At 42.6% G+C, this 23082-nt stretch overlaps 2 protein-coding genes across 5 annotated transcripts in view; both read right to left on the bottom strand.

Annotated features, from left to right (window-relative positions):
- The window catches only part of FYCO1 (FYVE and coiled-coil domain autophagy adaptor 1), a 40701-nt gene extending 31743 nt beyond the window's left edge, over positions 1-8958 (bottom strand). Inside the window, exon 1 of one of the 4 annotated variants that reach the window (XM_085051301.1) lies at positions 8837-8958. The gene's annotated coding sequence lies outside the window, so the exon portion shown is untranslated. Of the gene's footprint in view, positions 1-7934; positions 7953-8066; positions 8259-8836 lie in introns of those variants that run through there. The other 3 variants (XM_085051304.1, XM_085051302.1, XM_085051303.1) reach the window with 3 other exon arrangements.
- A 4149-nt stretch (positions 8959-13107) lies between these two features.
- XCR1 (X-C motif chemokine receptor 1) lies at positions 13108-16320 on the bottom strand. The gene has a single exon (XM_085051300.1). It carries the CDS (start codon positions 16250-16252, stop codon positions 15224-15226), a length of 1029 nt encoding a protein of 342 aa, XP_084907426.1. The 5' UTR covers positions 16253-16320; the 3' UTR covers positions 13108-15223.
- Between the last annotated feature and the right edge of the window lie 6762 nt (positions 16321-23082).

Raw genomic sequence — 23082 nt, 5'->3', positions numbered from 1 at the left:
GGTTCCAATGACACATGTTTTTCCCTCCCCAAACCCTCTGCCAGATCTTCCCTGCAGGCTGAAGAGTAAAAAGATAAGACAACTTTTCCATTTCAGAGAGACTTTCAAGACAGAGACTAGACATGGGCCAAGGAGTCAAAAATGATGCATGCTTGACTATCTGCCCCTGAAGTGTTTTTTCAGTGTGTAAGAGCTACTAAAAGCTTTAGTACTGGAGTGTGATTTTAGGACATAAGGAATACCTCTCAACCCCTTCTCAGAACCCACTGTTCCCAACACATGGAAGACGACACCACGTTATTTTAAGCTCTGTTACAGCATCCCTGGCTGAATAAACATACCTTGCACCACCTTCCTGGCTTAGGACAACTACAAGTGAGTTGGCAGGCACAGAAAATCTTTCCTTAAGTAAAATTAATTAAAAGCTTCAAAAACGTTACTAAAACAACCACGCCTGGGGATACAATCTTTTCAAAGCTAATCTGAGAACAATCATTCAAAGACAAAAGCCACATAGAAACTACATAGGGATCTTACTAAGCATCCTATTCAAAGGTTGTTCAGAATTCTGTCTGCAGAGGTACAGCCAAAGTTTCAAGCAAACACAACACCCAAAGTACTGAATCTTCGGAAAATTTAGTGTTACTCATCAGTGCTTTTGTTATAATTCAAGCTGAACTACAATGAAATTAAGTTGTAATTAAAATCTTTAAAAGAGTTGAAATCCAATGTGATTAAGTCACATTATTATATCTCCTTTCTCTGTCCTTTCTTTTACTCCCAAAAGAGTTAAATTGGCATGGCTGAAGTAGGCTGAATTAATCAAATGGGCCATCCTTCCTACTCCATGTATTTAGGTATATTAGGAAGCAATCACATATTCTTTTCCGTTTGAAAAAAAGCAAATATTAACAAAGCCATAGAGACAGAAACACATTAAGTATAAAAAAAAGGCTGAAACTAGACTTACAGGTGTGCTTCTCTGCATACCTGTGCTTTGTTACCTGCTAGTTTCCACTTCCATATTTTGATGGCAGTTGTTATGCTATGACACAAGTGTCATGTGGACTATGTGCTATCTGGGGAAGGGCCTTGGCCAGCAAAATCCCCACCACAACTGGTGGCTTCAGGAACAGGACAGAACAGCACAGACTACCTAACCTGTGGTGCCAAACACGATTTTTTACCTTAAATCAGAGATCTGACAAACCCAAGATTCCTATCTCTATTCTACCGAGTGGTGATACAAAGTGTTACACTTCTTGGCAACTTGCTGAGTTTGGACTTTAATGAAAAACAAACAAGAGTAACAAATCAGTGAGTCAATGTTTCCTTTTCTAAGCAGGCACAGTACTATCAGCCATATCTGTTCAGTTTGGCGACTGTTACAGAAAGAAGTTTAAGTGAGAAGATTGTGCTATGTGGGCAGTGGAAGTCAAAAAGTGTGGCCAAACCAACTGCTATTCCTCACACAGGGAAGGAAAAGAGCAAGGACCAACACGGGGATCCTCCTGTCTGTGTTTCCCAAAGGCCAGAACAAGCTCCCATTCAAGGCTGCTGAGGCACAAAAGCTATGTAAGAGGCATGCCAGGAAAATAGTGACCAGGCCAACTGCAGGCATGTACAGAGATCCTGGAAGAGCAGGCAGTTGGGAACTGAGCCTTTATTTTGCAATACCCAGCAGAGAGTGGGACACGGCATCCTGTGCCAGCCAGGCACAGCACGGGACCTTGTCAAGTGCTAATTCCCAGCAGGATGCACATTCACTGGAGGAGGACTAAGGCAGTCCTAAGGACTAGTTTCCCTAGGCCCATTAGCACTGCTTAAGTCAGTGTATTTGCCCAGAAGTCACACATAAATGGCTACTGGGTGCACAACAACTCAGTGACACACAGCAAGAGAAGACTGTGTGTTCTCAGTGGGTTGATCCTGTTGTGCCAAAGCACCCCAAGATATACATCTTTATTCCTGTTTGGATCTTCTAGGTACAATGTGAGAACCCTGAAAAGAAACCACAACTCAGCTGGAGGCATGCAGCTGCACAGCCCACACCTCTGGCTACTCCTTGTCACCTCTTTTCTCAATACCTGGAGCCAGGTCTCACAGCTTCCCCTTCCTTCCATCAGCTCCAGGGCATTTATCCCCTTCTCTTCCCAAAGGTGAAGGGAATCTTTGACCTGGGCTATTTCATATGGCAAACGTGCTGAAACTTTTTCTATTTGCCTTCTCCTCTACAAAATAGGGAGAAAGGTACTTCTCCCCTCCATGATTCTTCCAGAGGTGCTCTTAGAGAACACAGTCCATCCCACAGAAAGGAGCAGAGCTCTCACTTCCTATGGCAAAGAAAGCTGATAATGTACCTTAACTTGTTTCCCAAGGATTCAAAATAGGAAGAGCTTCTGTAAACACCTCATCTAGTTCTTCCTGATCACAGAACATTTTGCCCAGAATTCTTTAGAGCACATCCCTGCTCCTCCAGCATTTCCTATCCAACTGTGCACACCTGTAAATATTTGCTTTGTGAAAACAGGATGATACATTCCTCAGGCACGAGTGACCTGCTGCGGGTCAGAAGTCTTTTAGATGATGCATTGTTACCTTTTATATAACAGCACTGGACTAAGGCTGATGGCATTAACTTGCCCAGAACTGCAGAGCTGCAATGACATCAGCGCAGCTACGCTAAGGACCTGGCACAGAGGAGGCAATACAGGACATGTCACCAGTCCCTCCTTGCACTCTTGGGCCATGCCTGCTGATCTCTGAAGGTGGCTCCTGCCTTCCCTGCCTGCATAAGTACTTGTGTGGGGGTGACAATCTTCTTTACAGAGGAGGATATCCTGGAGATTAAAGAAAGAAGCAGAAAGGAAATAGCCCACATACAGGAAAAGATTTACCTGAAGGGGAGTGAGACACATATAAAACAGGCAACAAAATGTAATGACCGTAATTAAACTGGTTAGTGAAGTAACTACAATGACCTACTTTTAATCTGATTCTATAACCTTTATCTTCATTTTCTACACCATGTCTGCATCTCCAGCAGCTACTCTTTTTTTTTTTTAAATGCATTGGTCAATTTTGGCCAACGTTGACAGAAGGTAATCATCTTCAAAATATTACACTTCTCCATGTGCAAATAAAACAGGAAGCAGGGAGGATGTCCATGAGCATAGTGTCTCTTCACCGTCAAAAAGGCTACAGCGAGACCTCCACTATAGCCTGATATCAGAGAATCCACTCCCCCCACACGGGTGCATTTTCAGTGTGCAATAAGAGCGGAGCTCACACTGCAGACTTGGTGTAATTCAGCTATACAATAAACCAGATCTGCAAGAAATATTCATTGGAAACCGAGATCCACTACCTTCTAGTGCTTGTGGAAATATTTCCTGTTGATATGACTACACTGGTCTAGTCATTTCAAACAAGGGCATTTCATCACATGACCCCAGATAGTATCACAAGACCTTTAATTATTTGGTGCCTGCAATCCTATGCCTTTTCTAACATACTATATGAAACAAACCAGGCAAGCGAGGGCACTGAGGCAAATCCTCTATTTGTGAGTCGCAATAACTTTAACTGTTTTATTCCCTAGTGTAGTGTGAACTTGATTTGTCCTATAAATGCAGATACTGACTAATAACTGCAAGGCACACTGTGTAAAAAGAAACCCCAAACAACCTACCTGTTCATACAGCTGGCTGCAAGACACACTGACAAAAGAACACTGAATGCAAACCTCACAGCAAAGAGGAAGGAAGAACTGGGAAAAGAACGTCCCTAACTCTCAGGACCGTAACACCACTGATTTCGCTAGATAGTTTCATTCCAATTGTCTAGAAAAACTACTTTGCACTTTGTTGTTGCAGCAAACATAGAGTCCCAGTAGAATTCATGGCAGCTGTGCTGCAGCTTTTCTCATTTTACATCACACAGACCAATAAAAGATGCACATCCTCAAAACTGAAGAATTATTTCCTGGAAGTGAGGGTCTGTGGTACAAAAAGACAGCGTGATTCTTCTGTCATGCACACATATGTGCTTTTTGCTGGGCAACTCAACCCTTTGTGCTTTAACACTGCATACAAAGATATGTGACTGATAAAAAGACACACTGGATCACATTAAATAGGAGGATTAAAAGCAAAAAGCAGGCACAGCCTGAATGACAGCTAGGGCTTCCATTCCGAGAATTGAAATCTTCTTGTTAAAATAATCTTCACTGTTCATTTTCTACACCAATAAACCTTCACATGTCAGTGACAAAAATATGGTTTGGGAATATAAACAATTAGCAATAAAAGACATCTCACAGAAAATGTGTGTCCCGAAAAACAAATTGTCAGAGTATCATAACATAGCAGAAGAGAGTAAGTAGATGAAATGCCAAAAAAACATTCACATATTTTGCAAATGCTTGGCAGAGAAGGAGCATTTTTACAGTTAAGAACTCCCTACAGTAAAGCCTTTTTGTGGGAAGGCTCTTGTGCTCTAGGAATATTTGTATTTTACAGTATAAGAACAGAAACTAACAACCTTTGTAAAATACTGCTTGTACCCCAACCTGACAGAAGAGACTGACACAAAAAAATCAGTAAAGTTCTATAAATTTTTAGTGCAATCTTCTCTATTCTATGGACAACTGACATGTATTCCACACCTATTCCTTGTATTTGCAACCTCTTTTTAGAAAAAGATCAAAACTAGGCAACAGACAAGAGTATACAGTGGCACGATAAGAACTCCATGAGACAGAGTTAATTTTTAATCTTGGGTGGACAAAGGTGGCAACCCTAACAATTTTTTAATGCTGCACCTACTGAATTGGATCTCCACTTTAACATCTGACCTAAAAACCTTTAGAATCTTACACTGTACTTTGCCAAACAGGATAGATGCATCAAAACAGTGACACAGATTCCTGACTCAGAATAGTGTTTTTCTCTGATACTCCTTCACATCAGTAACTGTTGAACAGCATGAACTCAAATAACCACTTTCTGCAAACAACACCACAGGGATGAGCTAGTACATATCTCACAAAGACAACCTTGTCTCAGCCCTATCTCATGACAGAACTTCCCTGTTTGAGGAAGCAGTCAATTTTCAAAGAGAAGAGTGCTTTTCTGATAACACAAATTGCACCAGTATCGCTTTTAACAAACCTGTCTGCCCTTTTCCCCTAGGACTCGCCAGACCTCACCCCATGTCAGGAATGCTATATCTTGCTTACTAACATCTCTCAATTAACCTGACTGTAACTCTCCCAGAGACTTGCTTCTCCACAGCTACTCCCATCCTATTTCACTCCCCCTGGGAGAAGGTACCCCTATTGTCCCAATGCTTATATGGTGAGCTGAAAATAGAGAATTTATTCAAAAGTGCAAAGGTATTTTGCCCCTTCACACTGTAATTCTCCTAAACCATTCTGTGGTATGTCCCTCTGTATCCTCTCTGCCACAAAATCCCTCTTTCTCTCCATAGCTCACGCAACTATTTAAATGTTTTGCACATTCTTCAAGCCAGGCACATGATGCTCAGGTGCTACGCTGAGGAGCACCACACAGACACAGAAATAGAAACACCAGACAACTTCCAGCTGCCAAGGAGCATTTGGCGACTCATGCCACTCAAACTGCTCATCGTACAAGCTTGGACTTCAAAAAATCTCATATTTTTCAGGTCTCCAAAACTGGTCTCTGAGCCTTATTAATTTCCTCAGCAAGCTTGGCCTGACTAAAATATCTCAGCCACCTCTGAGACTTTGGGATAGTTAAAAGCAACAACCATTACATCCTGGCTCTGAATGGGACCTTTTCTTAGCAGCATATTTTACCTCTGTATCTACTGTTGCACACTGTCCCTCCAAGCTGAGGTTTCAGAAGTGCTTGAAAAGTCTTCCTCCAGCTAATGGTTTTGGGAAGTCTGGCAGGTGGGTGTTGAGTCTCGCTCACCTGTAGCATCTCATGTGTCCTTCAGCCAGCCAGCAGCTCCTTAGGACAACTCCTGGGCTATATGCAGTTCCCAGTGAAATACCAACAAGCAACACTGAAAATTACAGGTTTTGACCACACACATGTAGACCAAATATAGGGCGAGGCAAGCAAAAACCACGCTGAGACAACCCAAACTGACAGGCCACCGAGTGAGTCATGCTGCCTCAGAGTCAACAGAAAGAATTCTTGTTTTCCTTCCTGTGTAGAAGGAAGTACGGAGTATTTCCTCTGTCCCTCTTTTCTTGTGAATTTTCCAGTGAAGGTCACAATTTTGGGGGGAAGAGGAAGTTTCAGAGTTACAATTCCCAAAGATTTAGAACTATTTGGAGGAGAGGCGTGTATGAGACTGTCATGCTGGGTGGCTGGGAACAGAGAGGTTCACAGATGACGCAGGCTTGGCATGAGCCCAGTTATTCGGGATACCCTGATCCAACCGGTTCCCTTTCGAAACCTAGACTGGCTTGTTGCAGTAGCAAGACCTTTCCTGTCCTCATCCTTCTTCCCAGCAGGATTCATTCAGGGGTTAACAGTTAATATCTGCTGAGGTCACTATACTACCAAACAACACAGAATATTGTGATGGACAAAAATATTAAACCAAAGGAAGGACTTACAAGTCAAGGTCCCATGCAGCAACAGCTTCCCAGTGCTGTTCCAAGCACTGAGATCCAGGGACTTTGCATAAAAAGTTCTGTTCCTTCTACCAGTGTTACAAACTGTAAAACTTTCTTCAGAATACATTTGGGCAAAGGATTTTAAATTAATACTATGATAGAATTTTTGGACAAAAAGGGCCACCACTCCATGGACAAACAGGAATTAGTACACCAAAATATGAACTAAATTACATACAAGCTGCCTACAGTTTACTTGCATTGGCAAAACCAAACAAATAAATGCATAGTAATACAAATAAATAAAACCAATAACGTGTAACAATAAAAACATATTCTCAAAAACATGTAAAGAATACTAGAAGGGTTCAGTGTTTACTTGATAAACAGACAATTTTTAAATGTGATCAACTAAGAAAAACAACAATCTGAGTTTAAAAAAAATTCAGCACTACTTTTCCTTAGTTCTACCACATAATTTCTGCAATTTTACATACTTTTCTTTACAACTTGACTAGTTTTCTCTCCCTGGTTGTTTCTTTAGGTCTTGATCACCCATCAAACAAGTTGTAAGAGGAGCCCTACCCTCCAGGATATTAGGACAAATTCCTATTCCTTTTATGTAACGCTCTAGCAGTGGAGAGAGAGACTGCAAACATAATACACTCTTTCACTGTTATAAAATGGTCTACATAAGAGACTCCTTTGCACATGAAAATCAGGCTCCATAACTAACAGCCTCTTGAGAAGAAGTAGTGAAACCCCGTTTACAACAAATGCTGTCAAATATATATACTACAACTATATGTGTATATATACTACAACAAGCAGAGAAAAATGACTATCACTTGCTCTGTACCACAGTATCTTAGATGCAACTTTTTAACTGCTGTGCAGTCTTCTAAATGTGAATGTTGGGAAACACTATTTGGAACGTCTAGAATATTTTTTTAAATTCAAGCACTCCCACGAGGACTGTTGGAAGACTCCAAGAAACTGCCTTGCACACCATAAAACCGAGAAAACATAAACCATGCTACTGCATGGCAGCAAGAGAGAACATGTTGCCATGTTACTGGCAAGACAGAGAACGTGTTTTACCCTGAAAGTTTCATCCGAGTTTGCCTTCATGAGTGCACAAAGTCAGAGCTGGATAAAATCACCCACTTTCATTTTTCAACATTACAGAGACAAAAAAGGCCTGGTATTTCTCCCTCGGTTTCAACTTGAAACTTAGAACGCAAAACTCGGTTTCAAGTGAGAGGCAGAACCAGGAGCGTGACGTCTACAGCTGACCAGCTCTGTGTGCCAAACCAACCTTGCAAAAATCAGCCGGAGGCTGGATGCGGTGACCCGGGCAGACAACAGGGCCCTGTGCCGGGGCAGCTGCAGCAGCAAGGAATTCCCCAGTTTCCAAAGCACGGCACAGCCCCTCCACCGCCCCACTCACCACCGCAGGACCTCTGCCCGACGGGAATCCAGCCCCCAAAGGCGACAGACAACCATTTCACTAAAACCTTGGGTTTTCTCCTTCTCCTTGCTCACTCTGGATTACCAGGATCAGCGTAAGCCGGAGGAGGAGGGCCGGCTGCAAACCCGGCATCTGCCCTGGAGACAGCCCCAGCCACCCGTGTGCCAGCAAAACTCTCCCTATCCATCCGCCGGAGATTTGCCGACACAAGGGCAAAGCGGGATTAGGGCCGCGGAAAATATTTGCCTGTCAGCACTTTATAGCGGGGTGAGGGCACGGACACGGGCGGGTGTTTGCTTTCCAGCACGGTGACTCCGCTCCTCCTGGAGCTGCAGGAGAGGAGAAAACAGAGGGCAGTGCTGCTGTCGGCCTAAAGTCAGCGCTCCCCGGGGGTTTCTGACACTTCAGGGGACTGGGACGGGATGGTGGCCAATGTTCGCCCAGGCGCTAGCCCTGAGGGACGGCGACCCCCCGTTCGGGGTGCTCCCAGGCGATGACAGCCAGCGTCCAGCCCATCCCGGGCGATGTGCCCCTGCCATGCCCTCGCTCAGCCCGCCACTCAGCCGACCCGGGCACCCCCTAAGGCGGCCGGCAGCTGTTTCCCCGCCGGGACTCCTCCCCTCGAAGCCGAGCTTGGCGCCGCAACAAGTGGAAGCCGCCGAAGTTACTTCCCCCTCTCCCCGCCAGCTCCCTCCGCCCCCGGCCCCGCCGCGCTCCCTCAGGGCTGCTCGGGAGGGGTCGCTCAGTACCTGCGCGGCCGCCGCCGCCATGTCGCGGAGAGGCGGCCCGGGGTGAGCTCCGGCGCTCCCCGCCCGACTACAGCTCCCATGAGGCCGCGGCGGGGCCGCCCAGCTCCCGGGCGTGTCCGGGCGTAGCGCCAGGGGAGGCGGGGGGACCGGGCGCCGCGGGGAAAGCTGAGGGGTTTGACGGGACTTTGGGGGAAATCGCCGCTTTCGGCTACAGCTGCAGGGTTGGGGTGCTTTGCTCTCGGGGGCAGCTGGTGTTCCTGGTGCCCTCACGCAAGGTCGCTTTTTACAGAATCACAGAGTTGTTCGGGTTGGACTGAACTTTGGTGACATCTGTCCAACCCCTCCTGCCAAGGCAGGGTCACCTCGAGCAGGTGACCCAGGAGCATATCCAGGAGGGTTTGGAATGTCTCCAGAGACAGAGACTCCACGGCCTCCCTGGGCAGCCAGCTCCAGTGCTCTGCCACCCTCAATGGAAAGAAGTTCTTCCTCACGCTGAGGTGAAACTTCCCTGTGTTTCAGTTTATGGTCATTGCTCCTTGGCCTGTAGCTGGGCACCACTGAAAAAAAAAATTAATACATTTTTGTTTTTTTGTTTTAATACGGTAACTTTTTGGTATAGTACCGACTGTTGCTTTTAGGACTATTTTATATGGGGATTTTCCTTTTTCTTTTTTCCTCATTTACACATCAGTTCGTCAAGCTCTTTGCACAGACAAGTGAAGCAAATGTAAGAGTCAGGCATGATAAATCTGCTGTGCAGCAGATGTCTGCTCTCTGCTCTCGCCAGTTGATGAAAGGAAAATCCTCATCCCTAAGCTGAAGGGATGTGAGGACATAGTCTCAAACTGTGCCAGGGGAGGTTTAGGTTGGACGGCAGGAGGAGTTTCTTCACAGATCAGGTGATTACACATTGGAATGGGCTACCTAGGGAGGTGGTGGAGTCACCATCCTTGGAGATGTTAAAGGAAAGACTGGACTTGGCACTCAGTGCCATGGTCTGGTTGACATGGTAGTGTTTGGTCATGGTTGGACTCCATGATCTCTGAGGTCTTTTCCAAACAAATTGATTCTGTAGTTCTGTGAAAGACATGGGCAGGGATTAATGTGTTCACATAAAGTAAGAGACTGGAAGAAAGCAGGTGTGAAAGTGGAACAAGAGGTTGCTTCCTGAGACAGGGTGTGGGGGGGTACAGGGACATGGGGTTCCTAACGCTCACAGCACCAGGCTCCTTCTACAAGCAGTCTGTTTCCTCTTTTCAGATTTCAACCCTCCCATAATGCATATGATTCTCTGAAAGGACATTTCTTTCCCAGCACCTGAAATAGGCTATGCTTGTTTTGCACTTGAATTGCAAACTTGAAAAACTTCCTTTGCTTTTTTTTCCTCATTGCTTTGGTAAATAAATGATTTTAAATTAAACTTGTGAGGAAGCAGTTTGGCATCAGTCCTTGCCACAATGCTTGTGACTTTATTAGCATCATAAACATCAGCTTAGGCTGAAGATCAAAGCATCAAATTTTCAAGACTCTTGAGGAAATATACATACTACATAGTCACTGACATGTCTCCATCATCCTCCACGTATAAGAATGACTAAGTGACCTTGAGTTTTGGTGATTAATCTAGATCTAATGTATGTTTTTTTAAAAGCTCGAAAGCATTTTAGTGTCCTCAGAAATGCAGGTTATAGGCTATGGATGTTGAAAGCACATGACTTGTGAATGCAGTGGGATGTCTTACATAGTTTGGAAGCAACCTTCAGGCTCACTTTCCTTGGCACACTATGCTGAATCATGCAGCAGTGCCAGGAGCATCTGCTTAAAATGAATGTTTGTTTTCCATTGATCTCTAGGCAACTGGGTGTCTTCCAAAAGTAATCTCAGGGTCATCAAACACAAATAATGGTAAATCAAATCCCAAATAATTTCACTGCAATGAATTTTATTTTACATATTTTCAAAAAGTTTGTGTGAAATTCTACTTTTCACTCAAAAATAATCAATTAGAATGGATTGTTCCTCCTTTTAATTATGTAGTGACAAGCAGCTTTCAGAAATATTTAATTATTGATGTTAATTATTGAATTATTGCCCGTTTATGTACACATCAATTTCTTCAGAGGAAAACATGCTGTTTCCAACTAGGTCCATAGCTGACCAACACTTCTTTAGAATTTTCAGTATTTCCTTGTTTCTTAGCAATAAAAGATGTTAGAGATTTTTTTGGTTTTGGAAGCTGCACTAGGAAAAAAAAAAAAAGTGTTACCTTCTCCATGTGTTCCTTTCCTGTATTTTCACTCTGATAAAATGTGTAGATTTACTTCTTTATAAACTATGATGAGCTGTATGGGAATTATTATCAATTTTACTAACTCTAGAAAGGCAATATCATCCCAGCAGAAGGAAAGCCTTTGTTGGGAAAAGTCTTTTCATTGTGTGAGGGAATGTAGTAGAGGTAGCCAACTCTATCAACTAAAACAACTAAATTGCTCCTTAATGGTCTCCTGTGGATAGTAGATGAGGATCTCAGATAGTCTCTGAGTATGTGTCCACCGAATGTCTTCTTCCCATCTGTCTGACATTATTGTTATACATGCTACATATTTTCTTTAAATTTTTTTCAAGTTAATTGATGTTATATAATGACTGGAAGGGCTTTGCTTCCCCTAGGCACTTGAGGTATTTTATGAGAGTTGCTAACTCCCAGTTTCCCTGGTCACCCTCAGTGGATTAACATACCATTGTAGCTAGACTGAACAACAGGCTGCTGTTCATCATCAGAACCCTTCTGTGACTGTGGGGAGAAAGCTTTGGAAGCACTTTTTGCATTTGTTGGCATTCTGTTTTGAATAGGTGGACAAATAATTGTCAGTAGGTATAAAGCTGGGGGTAGGCAACATGAAAAGAACCAGCAAAGCTCTGGAAAACCTCTAGAAGCAAATACGGCATTTTAGACAAGGTGGCTGAGGAGCTTGGAAGAATATTCTGCTAAATACCAGGTCAGCTGAGACTGACTTCCACTGGAGCACATCAGATTTAGGAGCTATCACTGCTCAGAGCTGGCTGCATTTCACTCCTGTGTGGACAAAGTAGTTACCAAGATTCCGATCTGGTTTGGTGCTGTTTCAACTGCACCAGCAATGATGTGGGACAGCCAAGACATAGACTCTGTACTGTGCAGCTTAAATGAAACAGAGTCCTTTATACACATATATATGAGTGGCACATGGATAAAGAGCATATTCTCTTTGTCTCTCTTTGCTGGAAAAAAGCAGCATTGTTAAGAGGAATGAAACAAACTCAAAAATATTTTGATTTTTTCACCTGAGTAGTTCCTGAATATGGAAAGAGTACTCTACTCCTCACATTTTTTTTTGCTCTTCTCGATTTTTTGCTTCACTGGGCAAGCAAGGGCATTTTCAACTGCAGAGTGACCATAAGTAAAAGATAGAATTTTGTTTATGATTTCAATAAACTCAGTGTTTCAAAATATTGAGAATATTAAGGTATCCTGACTCCCAGTAAAAACACTTCTGGCAGTAAAGAAGTACATGCTGTGCTTTGCCAAAATTGCATGCATTTATGAATCTGATTCTTGCCCTGATTATGATCAGAAGCAAAATTATCATTGATTTTAGTAGAAACAGGATGCTTTCTTAAACATGTGGTTAGAGGTTAGCTTTGAAGGAAAAGATCTTGGATTTCAAGTGGATGAAAAGTTGAACACAATACAGTCACATGCCCTTGCAGCAGTGAAGACTAACTGTGATCCAGTGGAGGATCACCAAGATGAACAGGGAGTTGGAGCACATGACATATGAGGAGATGAAATTGTCTGACATATGTTTAACCCCATCAAATCCAAGGCTTAGGGGAGATCTGATGGCTCTTTTCTATTAGCTAATGTGAAGACATGGAGAAGGCAAGGAAGGAGCAACATCACCAGGTTGCAGCAAAAGAAATTTTGTTCATGTAGAAGCAAAAACATCCACCATAAGAGTTGTTAAGCATTGCAACAAGGACTCAGAAGAGTTATGGAATTCCCATTCTTGCAGATGATCAGTTTGACCAGATAAGGCTCTGAGTGACCTTGTCTGACCAGAAAGATAGAACTTCTGTGAGCAGCATGGAGGAGTGGGTCACCTGCAGAAGTCTCTTCCACACTATATTAACCTATGAAAATTCACAATTACTTCTTTAACTGAAAATACCTTAACTTTATTAGGTTGTTATCAAAGGCTGAGAACAAAAATCACAATATAGTATTCCACTGAATTTCTGAATGTTTATTAGTACTACTTCATTATATCAGGAGGCAAAATATCTACATTCTGAATTACTTTGGTTATGGCAGCAGTACAGTTGGGTAATATTAATAATTCCATTTACATGCTCAGATACACCGTAACAAAATATGCTCAAGCTACAAACAGATTTAAATAATTTGCTAAACACTGGGCAGAATAGGTTAATTTCAGTCTTCCTGCTTCTGTTACACTTCTCAATTTTTTAAGACAAATGTAAAATATATTAACAGAAAAGATTTCACAGTCGTGTGGCTCTAGGTCAATGAGTTGAATGACAACTTGTTGAAATTATGTAGGTGCACAAGACCTTTTTGTACTCATGCTCACAGTATTTTCATTGTGGAGCTTTACTGGTGCCCATGAAGTGGTCCTGGCTTACCAGAATAGAAAAAAATTGGACTCATGTGTCCTTCAATAAGTTGTCTCTTTAAAAACTGAAGAGACAGCTTATAGAAGGACAGTCTCCAGCCCAAAGTCTTTTGAAGCCACATTAATTTCAAATGTTTCTTATCAGTAGGTAATAGCCAAAGGCTGGTCTCCACCAAAACCAGAAAATATGACCACTTCTACCTTTCTATGGTTTGTTTGAACACAAGCAAGTTCCCCTGTGGGATTAATGAGTCTATGTCACATATGTTTGCCCCATTCTTATGCTTTTCCTTAGGTGTTCCTGATTCTGGATATAAGCAGAAATAGGATATTGTACCATGGGCCCATCTAAGTTTCTGCTTTTTGCAAACCATACAGCAGCTGTGAAGAATCTGTTGTCTGCTCCAGATAATCTTTAGAGACCAATTGAAATAGTGTGGAAACAGCACAAGACATTTCAAGACAGATGCCCAAAAAGCCAAATTGTTGCTTAGAATCATTGCCAAACCATTGCTTGGTGGCACTGCAAAACTACTTTGGCTTTCTATACAAATGCCAGGAATTTATATATTCTGCTTTCCTGAGACTTTGTTATTCAGCTACGCTGGAATATGCAGTATATGTTACACTGCCTGGGAAAAAGCCCGATTGAGCTAGAATGAAGAAGAATATCAGTTCCTCTTAAAAAAAACCCAACCAAACCAAAAAACCAAAAAACCCAAACCAACAAAAAACCAAAAAAAACCCCAAAACCAACCAACCAAACAACAAAACCCAAGAAGGCCAAACATTAATTTTACAAATAAAGCAAGTTATTTTTATTCTGCTTTTTAAAAAGCCATTTGTTCTTGTGCTATCATCTATTTAGAAGTTTAGCTCTTCTCAGCACCATGGCAAAGGGAGAAAAGGAGGGAAAGAGCATTTGGAAGCAAATATGCTCCCGCCCTGCTTGGGAGATTGGCTGTTGATCTACTGCAATAATCTGAAGTGATATTCAAAGGGTGGAAGAATCTTGTGGCAAAGAGCAGTAACAGGAGGAAAACTGATATCCTAGTGAAGTATCTGTTTAACAGCTTGTGCTCCTTCTAGGGCTCTCCCAAAGTTTCCATTTCAGACTCGAAAGACTTACTTTTACACTAAGTTAGTTTCAGTGTATATCTGTCTACCAAAAGATAAAAGAACATTAGCCCTGAGACCTTCAGAAACTCTGAGGTCTTGTGGCTTTTGTCAGGACAGTTAATTCTGAGAACACCCCTGCCCCCCCCTGCCCCCCATGCAAAAAAAGACCAATAAACTGATAAACACTGAAAAAAGATTAAATACCTACGTGTCCATTGCTATATACAATCAAAGTATTTTAAATCAGGTAAGAAAGAGATATGCAACAACTTTTATGTTAAAACCTGATGTTTTAGTGCCCAAAGGAAAAAACACTTTTTCTTTTCAAAAGAGAGTATAAATGAGAGAAAATCCATCTCACTGCACAAAAAAGTGTAAACTGAAGGCACACAGGCCACTGAAGCAATTTCTTGTCATTCTCAACTCTCCATCACACTGCAAATACATTTTGTTATTTTCCATACAGAGAATGTCTGCAAAGAGCAAATTTGTGTGTCTTTCTCAGGGAAGTGCCTCAGAGAATTAGAAGCTATCCATGGCATGCAAAATCTGAAAGTTCATCCAGGATTAGTCCTATTAGTTAGGTCTTACTTCAGTAGATGGACGCCCCTTCATGCTGGAATTTGCCTTCATAGCAGGTCCTGGGGTTGGAGACTTGACCATTGCTGCAGTGTGAACACAGACTGCACAACTGTGCCAAGTGGCTCTTGAACTTGACTCCAACAAATACATAGAGCACAGGGTTGAGGCAGCAGTGAGAGAATGCAATTTTACGGCTGATGTGAAAGGCAAGGTTGGAATCTTTTGCATACTGACAGGTAGATGGTGGAAGAGTAGTCAGAAAGCTGAGGATGTTGTAGGGTGCCCAGCACAGGAAAAAAGCCACCACAATAATGAGGATGAGTTTCACAGTTCTGTGCTTTCTGCGAGATCTTGCTCTAAGCAGGATTATGAGTATCTTGCAGTAACAGAATACGATGACTCCAAAGGAAAGCAGGAAGAGTACATTTCTCACATAAATGTCCACCTTTTTCCATTTCCCATCAGCATAATCACAGAACTTGTGCGCTTCCAAGTCTTCTTGCACTGTGGTGTGGATTACCTCAGGAACCACAATTAATATGCTAACAGTCCAAACAACCAAGGACACCAGACCACCACAGCACTGCGTCTGGGATCTCAGCGTTGAAAGGGGGTTCACTACAAACAAGTACCTCAGGATAGTCATGAGAGTCAAAAAGAAAACACCGCTGTAGTAGCCAATGGAGAAAACAGCATTTGATGCTTTGCAAAGGAACTCACCAAAAATCCATCCAAAGGACTGATCCAGTACCCAAAAAGGCAGCATGCAGGAGAAGACTAAATCAGAGATACAGAGATTCATGATGAAGATGTTTGTTAAAGATGTAAGGTTTTCATATTTGAATAAGATCCATAACACCAAAGTGTTTCCTAGCAGACTGAGCAAAAATACCAGAGTGTAGAGGACAGCAGTGAGATAGATGTTAAATGTGAAATAGTCACCCATTTCACAGATGTTGGTTTCATTAGGGTATTCATATGAGTAATTATAATCGAAATCAAATTCATATGAGTAATTATAATCTATACCTATATCCATTTGTCTATGCAAATCTTGTGCTGTTCTCCAGCAGCTACTTCAAAGGACTGCAGCAAATCAAATGAAATCTTTTGTGAAAATCAACCCAATAACTAAACTCCCACTGTGGAGGCTTCTGTTTTTAGAAAAAGAAGCAGTGAAACTAGTAATTTTTACTGGCTTGGGGAGACAAAGGACTCATTTCTTCTTATGACTAGAGCATGAACAGGTAAATACCAAAGACTTACTCCAAAGCGCTCAAATCTTAAAAACTTAAGTCAGAAACTAAGTTGTTTCTGAACAAAAATGGTTGGTGACAACTGCCAACTACTAAGTTTCTGCTATATGAAGGTACATTGTTTTTTGGTGTAAATATCTCAGGTGCCAAGATTTTCAAGTATGCTACTGTGTTTTTCAGTTGTCTGGAATGGTATCCAACTCCTAAGCACTTCATTGTATATATGATGTTTTGTCATTGAAGTTCAGCACTGCACAAACCTAAAAAGCTGAGCAGTACCAGTAGCAACAATTGTAAGCACTAAGAACATGAAAAGCCATACTTCTTACAGATTTTTGTCTTGAGGTTTGTTGATATCTAAACATCTCAAAGCTGTGGCAGAAGTGTCATCATGCTGGGTGCTCTGTGCATCTCTGTGGCCTGATGATTCTCAGGAATGCAGAGATCACATCACAGTCCTTTCAGGGAGTGCTGCCTTTCTGTCTATATGCAGGCAAGAATTTAAACCCAGTTGGATGGTTAGTTGAAATTGGCCAGCAGGATCAAAAGTTACCGGGACTGAGAAGATGGCATACAATCAGTCCACAGTAGCCTCATTTCCTTAAGAGATTTGGCTAAACAATAGGTATAGAAAAATCAGTAATGACACTAACCAGTGGTTTAAAGTCTAAATTCACTTTATCCCCGAAGAAAGCTTATTTGTAGCACCATGGTTGGACCCTGATTTGACTGAAGTCAGTGAGAGCCCTGCCCCTGAGTTCCTTCAAAGTACAGTTGTAAGAAAGAAACTCCACAGCTCGGGACAAAATTGTGCTAGTGACATTTTCCTTTTTGGACTGATGAAGGCTGAATCTGCCTGCTACAGCCAGGAAAAGACCTGCTGCCTTTGGAGGACAGAAGAGTTATGTCTACACCAGGAAAACATGTCAGGGAGAAATTCTGGCTGCCGGAATTTAATGCCATCCATGGGGGTAGATATTTTAGGTAAGCCAGAACATGACACAGGCAGCACAGGACAGGGACCATCTATCCAGTGGGATGTGGTCACCAAGTTTTGGAGAAAAAAGATGCGTAGCATTCAGTACTATGACCACAAGTGGCCCTGGAACGTTTACCACCAGAGTCACAGCTGTAACTGGAAAGATGCTTGTGGCCCTCAGTCTGTACCGTGCTGCAGTTTTCAGGCATACAGGGTAAGTCCTTGCTAAGACAGTCATCTTCTTTGTTTTTACTTTATAGTGTAGATGACACTTTTATAGTCTTATAGTTTTATATAGTCTTAGACACTTATATAACAGTAAGTAGTTTAGATTAAGGTCCTGACCATCATTGTGTCCTGTTTCAGTTCATGCTGGGGATATGCTGCTGCTTAGCAGCTGTCCTAAGGGAGCAGAGAAGCCTCTTGGCAAATAATCAGTGTTCTCAGGGATGAGAAGACAGTACTAACCAGTGTCTTCACCACTTAGTCTTTCCTTCTGTGCTGACCATTCAGTGACAGCAAGCCCCAGGGCAGGACTGCCCACAAGCCAGGAGCTACACAGCTAGCAGGGTTGCTCCTGATCTCTGCCATAGTTGTTGCTGGCCCCTGACACAGACACCTGTTCACAAAGACCTCAACCATGATCCCTGCCTCTGCCTAGCAAGTATTCTGACCCACACATGTCTTGTCCCTCATCACATCATGCTATTCTGCTCTTCACACCCCTGCTGCAGAGTAGGCAGTGGTTAGAGAGCAGGTATCTGCTGGGGAGCTTTGCTCACCCTCCTGCTCGCTGTCAGGAGCTGAGCAACACTTGCAAGGCAGAAAGCACCATTTTACAAAGGTATTTTGAGATTATGTCAGATAACAGCTAAGTGCCAAAATAAAAAAAGCGTATCAACATATCTATTTTCTCCACAGTTCAGATTATAGGGTATGGTAGATAGTTTCTACAGTCCAAACACTCTCCATTTTTCTGTGTCTATCTTCCCCAAGAACACTGATGCTGAGTGTGCAGACACGACACATGCTGGCAGATAGTTGTGATTGGAAACCCTGTTAGGAGCTCTTGCTATTTCCATCTCCAAATTTCTACGTGCTTTGGCATCTTACCCACCTGACCCAAAAGGCTCTGTCTTGCACTTTGGGAAGAGCCAGAGGAATGCTTGGTCACATGGAGACAGGTGTCCTCCTCTGATTTTGTGTCCAGCATTTCCAGAGAATGTAGGAAAATGCTTCTGTGAGGTAGCTTGTTCCTGGTTGATTTTTAATGCTGAAAGTTAACTCTTGGATAATGCCACATTTCACAAAACAAGTTCATTCATCATATGCCATGCCATCTTGCCTGATTCAGGCTCCATGGAATTACAGATGGGGGCTCCAGCCTACAAAGCATCAGACCTTGTGGATGATTGATAAAGGTTATATGCTCTGACATTATGTTTGTACCAGCTGGGAAGCCCTCCATCAAGTCAGTGATGGTAACAAGAACCTTTCAGGAATTTAAGGCACTTGGATCTTTTCCTTTTTACCTCAAAACCCCTTAAATCAAAACCTGTGGTTTTGTTCTATTGTATTTTATCTGCCCCTCTTTCAACACTACAAGTAAGAAATGCTGTGCACAGATTTTCAGTTAAGATATATGCAAAGGAGATAAAAAGATTATGTGATTGAATCGAAAGGCTAAGAATATGTCAGTGTCACACACGAAATACAAATCGTGCAATTGTTTTCAATGTAGATGTAATGGCACAAGTGAGAGCAGAAGTTGGCTGAAAAATGGATATTACCTTAATTTCAGTTGTCAGGACAAATAGGAACAGAGGAAAAACACATCATACAGTTTAAAGTCATTCTAGCCCTTCTGAAGAGCACTCAGAAAGGCACTCAATATTCATTTCACTCATTTCCAGAAAAACTGCTTCTCCAGAAGCCTTCATTTTCTAGCAAGGCTGTGCTTTGCCTTGGAACACCATGTTAAAAAGAGGATTCTAATACAGAAAAGGGGAAATGATATTGCTAGTGGTCTCCAGTTCAATTTTCTTTTTCTCTGAAAATTCAGTTAGACTTCTGTCTGCTGAAGATACATATTGATCATCAGTTTATTTCATTTTCAAACTGAGCATTTGAAAGAGTGGTTGGGAGGAGTTGTCTACTCACTTTGCAGTCAGTGGAGGGAGAGAGAGAGTCCCTGGCAGGAGCCACATCAGCCCTCACTGTGTCCTCTACCAGTCTCCTCCCCAGACAGAGGAGCTGAGACAGCCCTCTTTAAGAAGATTCCTGGCATTTACACAGACAAGCTGATGTTAATCTCATCTTAATTGGAAAAGATAAGGGGAGTACAGTAGAGAGAAGCCTCCTACCATAAAACATGCCCTGATGGCATTTTTGACTCACTTTATTCAAAAATCCTCTGGGCTTCAGAGCTTGTTCTCCATGTTTCTCATAGGAAAAAAAATTAGATGTTTTTGCAGGCTTATTTACACAGGCAGCACATGTTGATGCACAAAATAAATTTCTGTTCCCCTAAACTAAATTTATCTGGTAGCTGCTTCCTTAGCCAATCTCTTGTTCCAGATTGAGGTAGAAAGAAAAAGTCCCAAATGTGACCTTTTCTGGCAGGAAGGGCTTTTCGTTTTTCAAACAGATTTATGGACCAGCCATTTAATTTAAGGAAGTTAAAACACATTGAATAGCATTTCTCCTTCCCTAGCTATGACGGGTATCTGTCTTGGAGCACAGCCTTGGAGTCATGTGTAGGAGGTGGACAGGAAAGTCCTGGAAGACATGACTGGCACATAGACTTGGTCCAAAGGCCAAATGTACTCTGGACAGTGTGGTCTGTGCTGGTGGATGAATATTTTGTCTTCCTTAGAGAGGATTTGCACATGGTAACAAACTTCCAGGACATGGATAAAGCTAAAAGTCAAGGTAAAGTCAGTAGGAATTCCCTTGTCCAATTCAGTTTTGCAAAGCCTCAAGATGCCCAGCTCATCAACAAAACTCTTACCCTATTTTTAAAGCAAAACCTGTAGTTGCATTGGGACGATTTTCTGAGACTGATGTTTTAATATCTTTTTAATATCTTTATTGATGATCTGGACGAGGGGATTTGGTCTACCATTAGCAAATTTGCAGTTTTATTTTGCTGGGGCTGGCCAGAAAGGATGTGGTGCCAGCAGCTGGACAGCAGCTGGGCAGCAGCTGTCCAACAGAACACAGGCAGGAGCATCCTTGGCCAAAGAGGCTTGTGTGGAAGTGGAGGTGGTTGGTATCCTGCCTGTGGTTGCCTACAACAGGCTTTGTGCCAGCAGGATTGAAACTCTGGGTATTCTCCATAGTCCTCCAGGGCAAGGGCAGGGAGAAATCCAGCTCCTTAATTTGGCTTGATGGTGCAAAGGAGAGCATCATCCCTGCTTGCAGCCAGGCAGGGTTTGGCCATGGTTTTCCTGATAGCTCATGTAGGGTTGACATGAGTAAGCAATTCTGCAGGATGATAAGTAGTAATTTGTTTATAATTGGCTGTGAGGAAACAGAACACTGGAGCTTTCTGGGATTTCTTGAGTGGAGAAATTGTCAATTTGTTTCTACAGTGTAGACAAGTGAGAGTTTAAATGCATTTCTTGCAAGCAAAGAGCTTGGATCAATCTCTGTGTCTGACATGTAGTTTTGATTTTTCTTAATAGCTGCACTCCTGCAAGGCCCCAAACACCAGCACGTTTCTCTCAGCCAGACAGCAGTGACATGACATATCACTTTACCATCTGCTCCACAGAGAACATAAATGTTCCATTATTTGGCCATGAAAAGAGCATCACTTTGTTTCTTAGTAGCTGGGTTTCTTGGCAGTTGAAACCAAGTAAAACCACTTCTTATTTTTCTTGCCAAAGAGGAATATATCTGCAGGTTTCTGCTGCCAACAAAATGTTGACCCCTCCCTGACTCTGTGTGCAGACGTACACATATCCTCCTGATGATATACTGGAAGATAGGGCTGTCCTTAAGAGATCTCACTAGCCACTGAACTATATTTAAATAGCAATCTTAGAACAGAATAACAAGTCTGTTAAGTAAAATGCAAAAAAGCTGACTAGATTATGTCATAAATGCTTACAGGCAAAAAACAAAGGCAACTTTTAAGACAAAGGAGCACATCACAGTTTTGGAAGAAATAATTGCATGTCTTTCTCTAAAGCTTAGCTTTATTCAAGCCTCCACATAAAATTCATTAACTCATTTTTATGGTTCAGAGACAACGTGAAGAACAGGGCTGTATTTTTCTACAGAATTCCATTCTAGTGCTGTATTTAAGTTATATGCACCCCTTCTTTTTTTCCCCCAAGAGGATTATAAACCATATGTCTAAAGAATTTGTGTACCACATCTTGGGTGGGATTTCCAGTGTTCCTGCTGGGCTCATTGCTGCAGGAATGATGCTGAAACAGATGGAAACTATGCTGACAGCCATTGATGGAACCAGTATGTACAAGAGGGTGCTGCCCTGCTCCTGAGTCTCCTAAATGCAGTGCTGGGATGTGGCCTGGGGGGCAGCCTCAGCCTCTCTGTGCAGGCAGAAAAAGGTGTATTTTTTGGAGAGACAGCTGAGCAGTGTCTCTGCAAGGAGCCCAGATTTGTCACACCCCTTGGCAGTGCAGCCAGCATCTGTTTTTATTGGCTGTGAAATGGGTTCACTCATATCAGACCATTTCCACTCACGAAGCCATTTTGATTCTGAAGTTCCAGAGACTTGCATGGCTTTAGCCAAAGGGAGAAAGAAGAGAAAGAGAGAAAATCCTACCCACTGAGCTATGTTTTCACAAACTGAAACATGGCTGAACATGGGTGTAGTGTAAGGAAGCAAACAACATAGAATCACAGAACGTTAAGGGGTTGGAAAGGACCTTAAAGATCACCTAGTCCCAGCCCTCCTGTATGGGCAGGGACACCTCCCACTAAACTAGGTTGCTCAATGCCCCATCCAACCCAGCTTTGAACACTGCCAGGGTTGGGGCATCACAACCTCCCTGGGCAGCCTGTGCCAGTGTCTCACCCCCCTCAGAGAAAAAAATGTCTTCGTAATATCTAACTTAAGTTTCTCCTTTTTCAATTTGTACCCATTACTCCTTGCCCTATCACTGCAGTTCCTGATGAAAAGTCTCTCTCTGGTTTTCCTGTAGGCCCTCTTCAGATATTGGAAGGTTGCTTTGAGGTCTCCATGCTACCTTCTTTCTCCAGGCTGAACAGCCCCAACTTTCTAAGCCTGTCTTCATAGCAGAGGTGCTCCAGTCCCCTTATCAACTTCATGGCATTCTGGACTTGCTCCAGAATAATTTTTCTTGGCCTGCTAGCCACTCTCCTTTTGATACAGCCCAGGATTTGCTTTGTTTTCTGGGCTGCAAGCACCTACTGTTGGCTAACGTGGAGTTTTTCATCAACCATCACAGAACTGTGTATGTCACTGCTGTCTTCTCAGCACTTTATAACCAGTTTTGTTTCACTTTTCCTTCATCATATCCCTTACGCTTTGTAGAACAGCAGAGAGCTTGAGTTTGCCTTGTTCACCCCACTGGTACTCGCTGGCATCACCTACTGCCTACCCTGATCCAGATGGCTCCTTGGCACCCAGACACAGCT

The sequence above is a fragment of the Lichenostomus cassidix genome, chromosome 2 (genome assembly GCF_008360975.1).
Source record: "Lichenostomus cassidix isolate B80296 chromosome 2, HeHo_3.0, whole genome shotgun sequence".
NCBI classification, from domain to species: Eukaryota; Metazoa; Chordata; class Aves; order Passeriformes; family Meliphagidae; genus Lichenostomus; species Lichenostomus cassidix.
The sequence above is the reverse complement of the archived record's forward strand: the minus strand, read 5'-3'. Positions and strand labels throughout refer to the sequence as shown.

Bases quoted from the DNA above. Each gene is read 5' to 3' on its own strand.
- XCR1 (XM_085051300.1), bottom strand. From the start codon at position 16,252: ATGGATATAGGTATAGATTATAATTACTCATATGAATTTGATTTCGAT.